The 15,376-nt window shown below is 44.9% G+C and overlaps 1 protein-coding gene across 8 annotated transcripts in view; it reads left to right on the top strand.

The window, feature by feature from the left end:
• Window positions 1-6,046: 6,046 nt before the first annotated feature.
• LOC118909825 (zinc finger protein OZF-like) overlaps window positions 6,047-15,376 on the top strand; it is a 79,527-nt gene continuing 70,197 nt past the window's right edge. For 2 of the 8 annotated variants that reach the window (XM_057496398.1, XM_057496394.1), the window contains exon 1: window positions 6,047-6,362. Coding sequence is in view for 4 of the 8 variants with exons in the window: in XM_057496394.1 (XP_057352377.1) it covers window positions 6,342-6,362 (21 nt within the window). In the remaining 4 variants the exon portion in view is untranslated. Of the gene's footprint in view, window positions 6,363-13,569; window positions 13,891-15,376 lie in introns of those variants that run through there. The other 6 variants (XM_057496396.1, XM_057496395.1, XM_057496393.1 and 3 more) reach the window with 6 other exon arrangements.

Here is a 15,376-nt window from a genome sequence, read left to right as displayed (position 1 = left end):
GTTTGCATCCTTGTCCATACATGATGTTTCCTGTCATTTTTATTGTAGCATTGGGTGACTGTGCAGTGGTAATAGGTGGTGAGTTTTTTGCATTTGCTGGATGATTAAGGAAGTTGAGCAGCTGTGGGGAAAATGGATATTTCTGACCAGAATTCCTGCCTGGCTTTAATAGCACCCATTGTAGAGAGTAAATGTGGGAACCCCCTTTAATCCCCAACTCACTGCCCTTGCCTTTATCACCCTCATATAATTCATAGAGAACTTGCCCGCAATGGGGAAGCCCCTCCTCCCAGAGCTATAGCAGTCATTTCCCACATCTATTAGGCACGAGGTAAACCCTTTTCTGAAGTGTCTGTTGGTTCATTTTACTCCTCTTCCCCCAGTCGGGTTCTCTACCTTTCTCTGGCTTATGTGAGATATTTATATGCGTACAATCAGAGTGTGTTCTCGGTGCTCCTCCCACCTGCCTATCATCTGTTCAGCTAGGATCTATCCAGGTACTTTTTGATGAGGACAAATTGTTAATTCTAATAGAATCACTTTTCATTTCTTCCTTTGTGTTTAAGGTATTTCGTTCATTGAAGAAATATTTTCCCGTTCTAAGATCACACAGAGTGTCCTCACCTGGCTGGCTCTTGCTGGAGACACTCAGGCTACCAGTCAGAGGGGTTGTAGCAAGGGTTCTATAGGGTTTCATAGCTCTCTTAGGGTTTATTTCCAACAGTTACTCCTGGAAGAAAGTGAGGATACTTTCATTGCACCTGCAGTTGGAACTCAAGTGGAAATAGTCTAAACACATAACAATCAAAGTGGAGTAATTCTGGTGGGAAAACAGAACACTTGAAGAGGGAATCCATAATACATGTTTAATGCTTCGCAAGATTATTACCCACATTGGAAATAGATTTTGACCTACCAAAGAGATGAAGCAGGCAATAATGAAACAGAGATAACCAGAGTTTTGTAGTATTTCTTTTTTTGGTGTTGAATGCATAATAACGCATTTGCTTTGAAACTAACCAATGTGGAATGGAATCTGTACACAACAGGATGGTGAGTGATTTTCCACATGGTGTGGTCTCAGCAGGGTCTTCTCACCATTTATTTGTGTTTCCTCATCTTTTACGAGTACATGATTTGAAGTACTAATTTAAAAGTTAGCATGACTCTGTGTCAAATATTCTACAATTTTGTTTTTCAAATATCACAACAATTTGAGTGTATTGTACTCCCTGCATCTTTTTAGGTCTTTAATCAACTAACTCATATTTCTCCATGTGTTTACATTGCAAATTTTTCCATGTACGTGATAAAATATTTGTTCTAAGAGTTTAGATGAATTTTCTTTTATAAGCTCTGTTTTTAATTCTGTCTTTTTTTACATTAGTTTAATATTTGTATAAAATATTTCATGTCATTTTAAATTTTATTAAATGTACATTACACTGGTTCAACAGGCCCACTTTCCCTCTCCCACCCTTAGGGAACTCCCCTCCACCTTGGTAACCACTAGTCACTTCTCAGTATCTATGAGTCTAATGTTCTGTTCCTTCTGTTTTTCTTTTTATTATTATTTATTTATTAAGGTATGATTGATATGCACTCTTATGAAAGTTTCACATGAAAAACAATGTGGTTTCTACATTCTCCCATATTATCACATCCTGCCCATATCCCATTCCAGTCACTGTCAATCAGTATACTAAGATGCCACAGAGTCACTGTTTGCCTTCTCTGTGCTACACTGTTTTCCCCATGATCCCTCCCACACCATGTGTACCAATAGTAATACCCCTCAATCCATTTCTCCTTCCCTTCCCTCCCCACCCCTCCCCTTGGTAACCACTAGTACCTTCTTGGAGTCTGTGAGTCTGCTTCTGTTTTGTTCCTGTAGTTTTGCTTCACTGTAATACTCCACAAATAAGGGAAATCATTTGGCACTTGTCTTTCTCTGCCTGGCTTATTTCAATGAGCATAATACCCTCCAGCTCCATCCATGTTGTTGCAAATGGGAGGATTTGTTTCTTTCTCATGTCTGAATAGTATTCCGTTGTGTATATGTATCACATCTTTTTATCCATTCATCTACTGATGGACATAAGTATGTTGCTTCCATATCTTGGCGACTGTAAATAGTGCTGCGATAAACATAGGGGTGCATATGTCTTTTTGAATCTGAGAAGTTGTTTTCTTTTGGTAAATTCCTAGGAGTGGAGTTCCCGGATCAAATGATATTTCTATTTTTAGTTTTTTGAGGGTCCTCCATGTTGCTTTCCACAATGGTTGTAGTAGTTTACATTCCCACCAGTGTTCCCCTTTCTCTGCATCACTGCCAGCATTTGTTTTTCCTAGTCTTTTCTATGTTGGCCATCCTAACTGGTGTGAGGTGATATCTCACTGTGGTTTTAATTTACATTTCCCTGATAATTAGCAGTGTGGAGAATCTTTCAATGTGCCTGTTGGCCATCTGAATTTCTTCTTTGGGAAGTGTCTCTTCATATCCTCTGTCCATTTTTTAATTGGGTTATTTGCTTTTTGAGTGTTGAGGTGTGTGAGTTCTTTATATATTTTTGATGTTAACCCCTTGTCGGATATGTCATTTACAAATATATTCTCCCATACTGTAGGATGCCTTTCTGTTCTGCTGATGGTGTCCTTTTCTGTACAGAAGCTTTTTAGCATGATGTAGTCCCATTTGTTCATTTATGATTTTGTTTCCCTTTCCTGAGGAGATGCGTTCAGAAAAATGTTGCTCATGTTTATATTCAAGAGATTTTTGCCTATGTTTTCTTCTGTACAGAAGCCTTTTAATAATGTGTTTTGGGTTGAAATTTGGGACTTCTTCACCATGTTGGAAACCTCTCATTTTGGCAGGTCTGATACCTATACCCTCACTCCCCACCTCCCACCTCCTGCAAGAACAGCTTACATGGATGGAATGTGTAGACTGTAGGCATCCAGCCAAATGTCAAAATTGATGAAAGTCCCCCTCCCTATTTTTCCTGTCTGGCTATTTAGCTACTCAAGATAATTCATATTTTGTAGTGAGAAATCAGTTAATATGTTCTAGAATGGCTAAAATAAAAAGCCTCTGGTCATACTAAATTTCACTGAGAATATTGAAGAATGAGTATTACTATAAATTATTAATGGCAGTATTTAAAGTACAGTAATTTAGATAATTTTTTGGAATGTAATTATACAATTCAACATTTCTCTACTGAAAAGGAGCAAATTTCTCATGCAATATATGCCCCTTTGACGTAAGGATTATTTTAGGCTGGTTAATTTTAAACAACCAATATACCTAGAATAAGCTTTGAAAACCAAGCAGGAGTTTTCCTTTAGCATTATCAGTGGGAACAGCATGGATTTGAATGTGCCTGACATGCCGTTATTGACTCACGCGCTTGTCCTGACAACCTTCCCAGTCCACCCTGATCCTCTACACCTTTGGTCTTCAGGTAGAGATGGGATTGTAGGGTGTGACTAAAATTGTAGTATTTCCAGAATATCTCACCTGGACTTAGTGTATCTACATCCTTAGAGGTGGAGAGAAGTATGGTTTTAGTGCATTTTCTTATCAATAAGCATTGCTGAGGTGTGGAGAGGTTCATCTCCATATCAATGGGTAACTGCCTGGGCAAGGGACAGCTTATCTGAACCTGAAAGGTTAGGGGGAGGGCTCGTTTTGCTTCTGCCTGAGTAGAAGAGAGAGGCAGCCCGGGACTGCAGTTTGTAAGCTTTAAACTTCATTTCTCCCTTTGACCCTTTCTGGCTTTAGAGGTATTTTGCCCCAGGATTTTCTCTCCCAGGACTTACCTCTGGCGCAGTCGGCAGGACCGCTGAATCGAAAATCTGCCATAATGGGTGTGACCTTTGGGAGGGCCATACCTAGAAATGGTGGGAAGAAGGGACATGTGTCTCCACTTGTGTGGTTGTGGAGGCGACACCACTGCTGCTGGCCGCAACAGCCCAGCCTGTGGCCGAAGCCAAAGGCTGCTGCCCACCGGATCCTGGTCACAAGTATGGAAAGGAGCAGAGGTCCGGTACACCTTGATAGAGAAGCAACTGGCTGCTGTGTACCACACCTTGCTGGCTATGGAGCCCATCGCTGGGAGAGCTCAGACCAAGGTAATAACCTCTTATCCTTTTGTGGCATGGGTCAGAGACTGGACCCAAAGGCCACAGATGGAGTGGCACGGCACAGACCCCTGCAGTATGTCATGTGACTGGCCATTTGCCTTTGGCATACTCAGGGAATAATGAAGCATACACATTGGCCCTGGTGTGTTGGCCAGAAGGAAAGCCTGCCTCTGATGTGTCCCAATGGCCACACCAGCGTTTGTTATATGGAGGGCAAGACAATGTGGGCTGTAGCCCGTCGGTGGGGCTTGCCATTGACCTCTGAAGAATTCAGCAGAACAGAGGAGTGCCTTGTGTGCTCTAAGAGGACCTTACACCGAGTCCCACAACAACATGGGACAATAGTAAGGGGGCCAATAGCCCTTGTCAGGTGGCAGATAGACTATACTGGGCCTTTGCCCATATCAGAAGGGTATCGGTATGCCATGACTTGTGTGGACATAGCTACTGGACTATTTCCTGCATATTGTGCAGATCAGTAAACCACTAAGAGGGGCCTAGAGCTTCTCTTTGCAGCCTGTGGATGGCCGCTAGTGATTGAGTTTGATCAGGGCACCTACTTTACTGGACATGTTTTGGAAAGATGGGTTCAGAAATTAGAAATAAAGAGGAAAGCAGATACTGTTAAGTGGATGTGGCCCTGGAAATTTTGACACATGGACCGGCGATTGCTGGCTCTTCTGGTACCTTGCAGAAAAGGCCTGGAAGAGGCCTGTATTTCCTGGAGTAACAGCACAGTGGACCCCAAAGATGATCGGTATTTTCTTCTACACTCCTTGTGGCCTCTGTGCGCCCCCTGGCTGCAGCTGCCGCGTGAAGGTTGAAATGGACTTAACCTGCATAGGACTTTGAACCTAGCTGAATCCTCTAGCTTGAGGAATATCATGATTTTATTGCTTTTTCTATTGTATGTCATTAGTCGGCTCACACTGCTCCAGTTTTCTCCCCCAGGAACCACTGCGGAAGAGGGGGATCGAGTAGATTGTAAGGCGAGATTTATGGACGGGTGGCCTGTGGGTAAAATTGTAATATTTGCGGAATATCTTGCCTGCCCTTAGTGCATCTGCATCCTCAGGAGTGGAGAGAAGTACGGGTTTTGTGCATTTACATGTGAATAGGCGTTCCTCACGGGTAGAGAGCAGTTCATCTACATATCAGTGCATAATTATCTGGACAAGGGAGGGTTTATGTGAACCTGAGAGGTCAGGGGAGAGTGCTGGTTTTGCTTCTGCCCGAGTAGGAGAGAGAGAGACGGCCCCAGAGTACAATAAACGAGCTTTAAACGTTATTTCTCCCATTAACTGATTTCGGTTTTATAGGTATTACGCCCTGTAATTTCCGTTCCCTAGACTTACAGACAGGGTGACTCAGGCCATTTTAGGGAGATGGTCAGTTTCCTGTATTTGCTTTAATAAGCATGGGTTTCCTTTTTTTCTGTTAATCTTCCTCTTACGGGAGGAGACAGCGAAGGTCCGAGTAGGAGGATTACCCCGGACAGGGAACAGTGAGGTTCAAGAGCTTAGGAATCAATAAAGGTGGAAACGGGTAATCAAAGGGTTAAAAGCAAAAGAGTCAGAGAGTTCCGCTGAGACTGAGACCCTTGGTTGCCTGGGGTTTAACGCCGGGGCGCGCAGTGTCAGCCCCCCTAGGGTCACCGCTACAGACCCCTGACCCCGGACAGCGCCCGTCCCTAACTTACCCGAGCCTCCCTGGTGCCCCGCCCTCCTTAAACCTCAGGGGGCGGAGCCCCAGGCCACTTCCGGGGCCGCGGGTGCGCGGGTTGACGCCGGCCCTGCTGCGCGTGCGCGGCTGCTATGCCCGGCGGGGAGGGCGGGTCCCGCTCCTGCTTCCGGGCGGCGTCAGGTGTGTGTCAGGCGCTCGTGACGGGGGTCCCCCTCCGCGCGCCCGGTGAGTTCGCCAGTCCTCGCGGGGCCCCGCCAGGTGCCGGGCCTGTGCGCAGACCCAGCTCCCTGCGGGGCGGAACCGAGGCCGCGGTCCCCGAGCCGCCCGCCCCCGCGTCGGTCCTGAGACCCGGGCCCGGAGGGCGGCCTGTGCCCCGCGTCAGGGTCCTGCCCGCGGCCGGCGGGGAGCCGGGGGAGGCCCTGCCGCCGGCCGGCCGCGCATCTTCTCCGGGGCCGTGAACCGTGTCCGCACAGCGCCCGGTGGGGGAGGAGCCCGAGCAGCCCGAGGCGGAGATGGCGGCCGCCCAGGTGAGGGTGCGTCCGCCCGGGGCTGGGCCCGCGTTTCCCCCTGAGGTGCTGTGCGTTTAGAACTGGCGCTCGGTTCCTTCTCTGCTTCTGCCGTCCTGTCTTCCGTCTGTGCTCACCTGCTCTGAAACCTCTTTAAAAATGCAACTCAGGCTTAGCTGTGTAGGATGAAGGGTCGGTCACCCTCAGATTTGCCGTTGGGACATGCAGATAATTTTCATTTGCAAATCCATCAGGGCACAAAAGACGCAGAAGAATCTTTGACCTCTCGCCCCAGAACTGCGTGAAAAGAATTGAGAGTGTTAGGAGGAAAATAGATATGAGCCGGGTGATAAGAAGAGTCAAGGCCAGAAAAGCCCAATAAAAAAGGCCCAGAGTTAATGAGTTAATCAGTTAAATCTCAAAAAGCCAGGAGTAACGTGGCCTGAAATGTTTGAATATTTCCCAGATAAAGGAGAGTACCTCAGCCTTTATTGTGTTAATCATGCAGGCCCAGCTGATTTTTAAACGTTACCTATAAGATTGGTCTTAAGTCGCCCTAATAAACTAATTTGCAAACTGGATTAACTAATATAGCATGCAGGCCCAGCCGTAAACAAAGTAAAAGGCAGGAAGTTAATAAATAAGATTCTTAAATTACTATTTAGCAAACAGACATTAACTCAGCCTACCGTGAGGGCTGGGCAGGCGGTCCTGTTTGGTGCGGTCCTGTTTGGTATGGTCCGAGACCAAGACGCCGGTTATCTCGGAGAAATCAGAGCAGTACATTTCCTATGTTAAGTTCATTTTAAATATTCAGGGAGCACTTAACAAGTCTGCACCTCCAGCCCGTGGTAACATTCCTGAAAAATCCTTAAAAGGGGGAACCCTCTACCTTACAGGGAACTCCTCTCAGGTTGCCTGCACTTTCTGAGTGCATAACCTTTTAATCTTTTTTTTTTTATTAACGTGTTTTTGATATACACTGTCATGAGTGTTTCACAGGAAAAACAATGTGATTACTACATTCACTCATGTTATCAAGCCTCCGCCATACCCCGTTGCAGGTGCTGTCCATCAGTGTAGTAAGATGCCATAGATTCGCTATTTGTCTTCTGTGTGCTACACGGTGTTCTCCCTGATCCCCCACACCAAGTGTACTAAACATAATGCCCCTCAATCCCCTTCTCCCTCCCTCCCCACCCGTCCTCCTACACTTCTCCCCCTCCCCCTTGCACCAACCCTCCCCGACCTCCCCCCCCCATACTGTAGGGTACCTTTTTGTTCTATTGATGGTGTCCTTTGCTGTACAGAAGCTTTTCAGCTTGATATAGTCCCAGTTATTCATTTTTGCTTTTGTTTCCCTTGCCCGGGGAGATAGGTTCATGAAGAAGTCGCTCATGTTTATGTCCAAGAGATTTTTCCTTAAGTTTTTTCCTAAGAGTTTTGTGGTTTCATGACTTACATTCAGGTCTTTGATCCATTTCGAATTTACTTTTGTGTATGGGGTTAGACAGTGATCCAGTTTCATTCTCTTACATGTAGCTGTTCAGTTTTGCCAGCACCATCTGTTGAAGACACTGTCATTTCCCCATTGTATGTCCATGGCTCCTTTATCATATATTAATTGACCATAAACATTTGGGTTAATATCTGGGGTCTCTATTCTGTTCCACTGGTCTGTGGCTCTGTTCTTGTGCCAGTACCAAATTGTCTTGATTACTGTGGCTTTGTAGTAGAGCTTGAAGTTGGGAAGTGAGATCCCCCCTGCTTTATTCTTCCTTCTTAGGGTTGCTTTGGCTATTCGGGGTCTTTTGTTGTTCCACATGAATTTTAGAACTATTTGTTCCACTTCGTTGAAGAATGCTGTTGGTACTTTGATAGGGATTGCATTGAATCTGTAGATTGCTTTAGGCAGGATGGCCATTTTAACAATATTATTCCTACCCAAGAGCATGGGATGAATTTCCATTTATTAGTATCCTCTTTAATTTCTCTTAGGAGTGTCTTGTAGTTTTCAGGGTGTAGGTCTTTCACTTCATTAGGTTTATTCCTAGGTATTTTATTCTTTTTGATGCAATTGTGAATGGAATTATTTTTCTGATTTCTCTTTCTTACTGGTTCATTGTTAGTGTATAGGAATCAACAGATTTCTGTGTATTAATTTTGTATCCTGCAACTTTGCTGAATTCAGATATTAGTTTTAGTAGTTTTGGATTGGATTTTTCAGACTTCTTTATGTACAATATCATGTCATCTGCAAAGAGTGATAGTTTAATTTCTTCCTTACCTTCTAGATGCCTTTTATTTCTTTGTGCTGTCTGATTGCTGTGGCTAGGACCTCCAGTACTATGTTGAATAAAAACCGGGGAGAGTGGGCATTCTTGTCTTGTTCCCGATATTAGAGGAAAAGCTTTCAGCTTCTCACTGTTAAGTATAATGTTGGCTGTGGGTTTCTCATATATGGCCTTTATAATGTTGAAGTACTTACCCTCTATACCCATTTTGTTGAGAGTTTTTATCATGAATGGATGTGAAATTTTGTCGAATGCTTTTTCAGCAACTATGGAAATGATCATGTGGTTTTTGTCCTTTTTGTTGTTGTGGTGGGTGATGTTGATGGGTTTTCAAATGTTTTTAGGTTTGAAGTAAGTCTCCTGTAGGCAGCATATAGTTGGGTCTTGTTTTCTTATCCATTCACTGACTTTCTGTCTTTTGATTGGTGCCTTCAGTCCATTTACATTTAGGGTGAATACCAATAGGTGCATACTTACTGCCATTGCAGGCTTTAGATGCATGGTTACCAAAGGTTCAAGGTTAACTTCCTTACCAAAGGTTCAAGGTCTAACTTCACTCACTTGATATGCTATTACAAACACAATCTAAAGAATCTTTTTTTTTTCTCCTTTTTTTCCTCCTCCATTCTTTATATATTAGGTATCATATTCTGTACTCTTTGTCTATCCCTTTTTATTACCTCTGGTGACAGCTATTTAACCTTAGGAACACTTCCATCTATAGCAGTCCCTCTAAAATAGACGGTAGAGATGGTTTATGGGAACTAAATTCTCTCAGCTTTTGCTTATCTGGAAATTGTTGAATCCCTCCAAATTTCAATGATAATCTTGCTGGATAGAGTAATCTTGGTTCAAGGCTCTTCTGTTTAATTGCATGAAATATATCATGCCACTCCCTTGTGACCTGTAAGATTTCTGCCGAGAAGTCTGATGGGTTTTCCTTTGTAGGTGATCTTATTTCTCTCTCTGGCTGCTTTTAGTTGTCTGTCTTTATCCTTGATCTTTGCGATGTTAATTATTATATGTCTTGGTGTCCTCCTTGGGTCCCTTGTGTGGGGAGATCTGTGTACCCCCATGGCCTGGGAAACTATCTCCTTCCCCAGATTGGGGACATTTTCAGCAGTTATTTCCTCAAGACGCTTTCTATCTCTTTTTCTCTCTCTTCTTCTGGTACCCCTATAATACGAATATTGTTCCATTTGAATTGGTCACACAGTTCTCTAAGTATTCTTTTATTCCTAGAGATCCTTTTTTCTCTCTGTGCCTCAGCTTCTTTGTATTCCTCTTCCCTAATTTCTATTTCATTTATCATCTCCTCCAGTGTATCTAATCTGCTTTTAATACCCTCCATTGTGCTCTTCAACAATTGGATCTCTGTCCTAAATTCATTCTTGAGGTCCTAAATATTTTTCTGTACCTCTATGAGTATGTTAATAATTTTTATTTTGAAATCCCTTTCAGGAAGATTCATGAGGTCGATTTCATTTGAATCTTTCTCAGGTGTTGTATTCATAATTTTACTTTGAGCCAGGTTCCTTTGGAATTTCATATTTATATATGGTGCCCTCTAGTGCCCAGAAGCTCTACTTTGTGGAGCTGCTCAGCCCCTGGAGCAATGTCAGGGGTCGCAGGGGAGCAGTGTTGGTGCATGAAGGGGAGGAAAGAGCTTTTTCCTGCTTCCTGGCTGCTATGCCTGCCTCCATTGCCAGAACCAGTGGGCTAAACACATAGGTATAAGCCTCTATGCTTTGTGTTTGCAGCTGCTGTAGGCAGGGCATCCCTCTGGCTGGCCTGACGCCAAGGCAGGGGTTGCCAGTTTGTAAGCCTGAGCCAGGTACTGGCTAGCCAGAGGAACACACAGCAGGCTGTGTGTCATGGTGGGGGGCCTTGGAGTTGTGTAGCCAGCCAGGGGGATGGAACGCCTGAAGATCCTTTAGGCTCCCAACCTGCTGGGCAGAGTGTACCTGGACAATTTTGTCTGCCTGTCCTTTCTCCTGAGCAGTAAGCTCTGTGCGATCCTTGCCCCTTTAGCAGCCTTCTCACTTTTAGGAAGTCTCATACTGCCCACCCAGATCAGCCAGGTGTGAATCTCCGTTTTCCACAAGCAGCTGGAATCTCCATCTCTCCAGGTATTATTTATCTTTCCAACCACACTAAATCACCAGAGCACCATGCAGTGTAGGTTCATGCTCCCACAGCAGATCTCCAGGGCTGGGTGTTCAGCCATCCGAGGTCTCCACTCCCTCTCCTCTCCATTTCTCTTCCTCCAGCCGGTGAGCTGGGGTGGGGGAAGGGCATGGGCCCCGCCGGGTCACAGCTTTGGTATGCTACCCTGTTTCGTGAGGTCTGCTCTTTTCTCTAGATGTATGCAGTCTGGTGCAGCCTTCTTTACTGTTGCTCTTTCAGGATTAGTTGTGTTAAATTATATTTTCGTATTATATGTGGTTTTAGGTGGAGGTCTCTGTCTCACCTCTCCCACCGCCATCTTTAATACAATCTCAGGAGAAAACAGGAATACATTTCTAATTCCCCAAAACTGTCCTTCTAAGACATGTACACAAGTAAATCTATATGCTGTAAACACAGAACTCAAAACTGTGTGCCTGTGTCAGTGCCTGTAATGTGTAACTGATTGTGAGGAAACACAGCATTTGTGGTAGTTCTTTGGGTCATAAGTCATCTTCTCTGAGATTCAGACAATACACTCAGGGCGTCTTAGTGTGCTGAGAATGGTCTGATGGGATAAAGGTGGAGATTGACCTCAGCCAGAGCCATTTTTCCTAACATTTTTTAACCTTTGGAAAGATTACGACCTCTGCTGATGGCCACTTGGTAAATTATTTATTTCAGGGACTGCTCACCTTTAGGGTTGTGATCATAGAATTCTCTCAGGAGGAGTGGGAATGCCTGCACCCTGCTCAGCAGGAATTGCAACCAGGGCTTATTGCTCAAAATTCTGACAAAAAAAAAAAAGATTTTGATATCTGTGGTCATCATTCTGTGCTTCTGAATTAAGTTGCACTGACTTCTCTGACAGTTAAAAGTAGAACAAATTCTGCATCACAGATCTGACCCTCATCCTTTTATTTGTGTTCTTCCCCCTCTGAACACTGTTCTGTTCCTACTTTGGGTCATGAGTCGGGTGTCAGTATTTGCTTATGTTTAATTTCCTGCAAAATATCTGTATCTCTTGGCATTGAATTGTGAAGATAAGTCAAATTTAAGTGAAGCTGGGGTGTGTAAATCAGTTCACTGAAGTAGTGTAAACTACTGGTAGCATGTTCTTCCTCCTACTTGAATCTCTGAAAATCCTGCTCAGGAGATTTGGATCTCTGCTGATAAGACTAGGCAGTTATTAGTAAGATACATGCAGCGGGAAGGAAGGGAGACTTGGAAGCCGGTATCCTTTCTAGGTGGGTTTTCATCTGCTCTTTGCCTAAGGGGAAAAAGCAAGACATCCGGGAAATCCCGAAGGCTGATGCCTGAGCAGGTGACTGGTGACTTGGGTGAGAATGACCTTGGCCCTTTCACTTGATCATGAGAAACCCGCCCCGTCCGTGGGTTTCCTGCCTCATTACAGAGTTGGAGCCTACACGGAGCCCGAGCAGTGAGCTGATCTGAACCTGCTAACCCCGCCCTCCCACTTCCTATAAAACCGAGCGTTCAGATAAGCAGGACTGGGCCTGGCCCCCTGGCTGTCTGCGCTCTCTGCACAGCGCACTGTTCCCTTGCTCAGTGACTCTCCTGTCCCTCCTTGCTTTGTGTCCTTGTCTGAGGGTGTGGAGGTGGGGGAGAAAGACCCCTCCCGGGACCTCGCTCATAAATGTAGAAGCAACTCAGAAGCCTGAAGGTAAGGAAGCTGATGCTGGGGTTTTTGTTTGTGGAGTCAAAGAATGAACTTAGCAAACACTCAAGGTAGGAGAGCCAGGGAGAAGCTTTTATTGAGAGATATAGTGAGAGGACAGAGCTCCTGGCTCACGCCAGGAGGGGACAAGAGAGCCCGTAGTTGTGCGTTGTCTGGGGGGTTTATAGGCAGTTGAGGATTTGGGGGAATGTAATAAAAGTCTTAGGGGTGTGGACTTGAATATTTAGAATTAACCCAAGGAACTTCCTGCTCTTATTTCTCCCTGAGACACTGTTGTCTTGTCTGGGAGCATATCAAATACTGCATGCCCAGCCCCCAGTGTGGGCTGAGGTATTATTGTCTGTTTGCTAAAGAGTAAGTTAAGAATCTTACTTTTAAAATTCTTGGGTATTAAAATGCAATCTTACCTGTAAGGTGGAATCCTTCCTGCCTTTACTATGTTGTTTATGGCTAGGCTTGCTTGCCTTTAACTGCCCAGATAGCACATCACTTCATCAGGTCTGGAGAAAGAACAGCATATAGGCCTGGGCCTTTTAGCATGCTAAAGTGAATCTTACACATGATTACAAATGATTCACATAATAAAAACATGTGCTACTCTTTATTTGGGGAATATTAACTAACCTCACTGAAGAATGACTCTAGAGCTCAATGTACGACACAGAGTTTTGGTAGGGGGTTTCCTTGCATGTAGGTACATTGATCTCACTGTAAATATCCTGCCTTGCCTTTTCTGGAGGCCCTCACCTTACTCTGACTACATCCAGGGTCCCTGTCTCAAAGCCACACTTTGCTCAGTCACGTGACTCCTCCTGGAGGTTCTGGGAGGACCGTGAGACCGGCCTGCTGTGCTCCCGCCCCTTGCCCAGCGTTAACTGCTGCTCACTTTGTGGCAGGGTTGCCACGACTGTCCTCACGTGTCACTTTCAGGAGTGTCCGCCTCCAGGATCTTGGAGAAAGGGTCACAAACACTCCAAAGGGCCCCCTGGAGAAGCTCCCTAGCTGCTTGTGATGGTTGTTGATTTCCTTGTAATTATTAACTGAAAAAGGCTCTCAGAAGGTGTCCCCCTGCCCGCGCTCCCTTACCTGCTGTAGGGGAAGGGGTGGTGCAGCCCCCGGTGGGCAGTGAGGTCACAGGATCTCTGAGGCCTGTCTCTGCATTCGCCCTGGGCGCCTGCCCTTCCCAGGAGCTGGGTGTCCCCACAGCAGGGAGGAGGGGCTGTTTTGTATTTCTGTTGGAGAGGCAGGGTCTGTAATGAGAGCAGGGCTGTCAGGAGTCTGGGTCACTGATCGTCTTGGAAAAAAGTGATGCTCCCGGGTGTGAACTCAGTCCAGTATCAGAGCCACGCAGGAAGGAGGAATAATTGCACGGTCATGAGCTGAGCTAATAAAGAAGGTAGGTGGGGTCCCTCACCTCACACCCATCAAGATGGTTCTTACTGTAATTTCCTGTCATTGATGGTGACAGTTTGGTGTTTGATCAATGTGGTAACGAAACCTGATTTTTAAGGTGCACAGGAAGGACAGTAGTTCTGAGATGAATCTGCTCGTCCAACTAACTTGCAGGAATCACAAACTAAATTCCATGATTCCTAATTTTGTGCTTACAACCTGTTCATACTTGTGATGAAGAGCAGGATGAATCTATTTGGATCACATCCTTTGTAGAATGAGTGCATTTGAGGTACAACTGCCAAACTAGAAAAGTCTCTGCGAACTCTGGGCATACATAGGGTGTGATTAATGGAGACACTAATTGTGGTCATACTGAAAATACCTGTGGCCTGCAGATTAGGGTCTGTTTGCCCTCCTGAAGTTAGGGAGACTGTGTATGGGGAAGGTAACCTTGTGTCTGAGTCTCAGACTATAGCTGATGGGATTGAATGGATCTTGTGATAATATATTTGGTTTAAAAATAGTCATAATCAATTCAGAAATACCTGCAGTTCATAAAACACACAGATGTCGTGCTCTGAAGATAAAATTTTGTGCATATGTTGCTTATATTTTAATATCTTTTATAAAACACCCATCCCTACTGTTTTCCCATAGTTGGATTCAAATTATGATTGACTTGTTTCTTTTCCATTTTGGCCACAGTATCACAGCAGTGGTGTGACCTGTGGGCGTCAGGCAGCTAATTGCAATTTGTGCCATTATGTCAGATGTTCCCGTCTGTTCCCTTGGCTCCGAGGCTCAGGGCCGATCCCCGTTAGTGATTTCCCAGTTAGCATGAAGGGTCTCGGGGATTTGCTGAGAGATGCTCACAGACTCCCTCACTGAGTCTAGAACCTTCATGTCCTTCTCAGTTCCCTACGGCATGTGGTTTGCTCTGTACAGTGCAGGGTGTCTCCTGTGCCCCCGGAGGCTCTGGGCTGTGCAGGTGGAGGGTTCCGTCAGGCAGCCTGGGCTGTGGGTTTGCCTTTCATTCCCCACCCCTGCCACAGACCTGCTCCTTGTTACTCTGTGCATTTTCAGAAAGAGAAAACAAGAACCATATATTTAATATCTTTTTTAAAATTTAAAACATGACTCCATACCTATGATAAATGTAGCCAAACATTTCAAGGAAATGGAAGACTGGAAAACAATAGCTTTTTAGTTTTTATCATATATGTGGGCTTCTGTAGTGTATATAAAGCCAGAAAAAGCATCGTCCATAAATGATTAATGGGTATGCAAATGAAACTATTTTCTGTCAATAAAATTTTCAACTTAGGCTTAACATATGTGTAATGGCATTTTAGTATATGAGTGTGTGTGTAAAATGTAAGTCCCCGATCAGGTCTGTGCTGCTCAGGTCATTGGTCTGGGCTCCTCTCCTTGGGAGGGAATGGCTGTGGGCCCCCTTTGGGGGTGTCTGGAAGGCTCACCTGTGTGTC

Source organism: Manis pentadactyla, assembly GCF_030020395.1.
Source record: "Manis pentadactyla isolate mManPen7 chromosome 15 unlocalized genomic scaffold, mManPen7.hap1 SUPER_15_unloc_1, whole genome shotgun sequence".
Classification (NCBI taxonomy): Eukaryota; Metazoa; Chordata; class Mammalia; order Pholidota; family Manidae; genus Manis; species Manis pentadactyla.
This window is presented reverse-complemented; position numbering and strand designations above follow the sequence as displayed.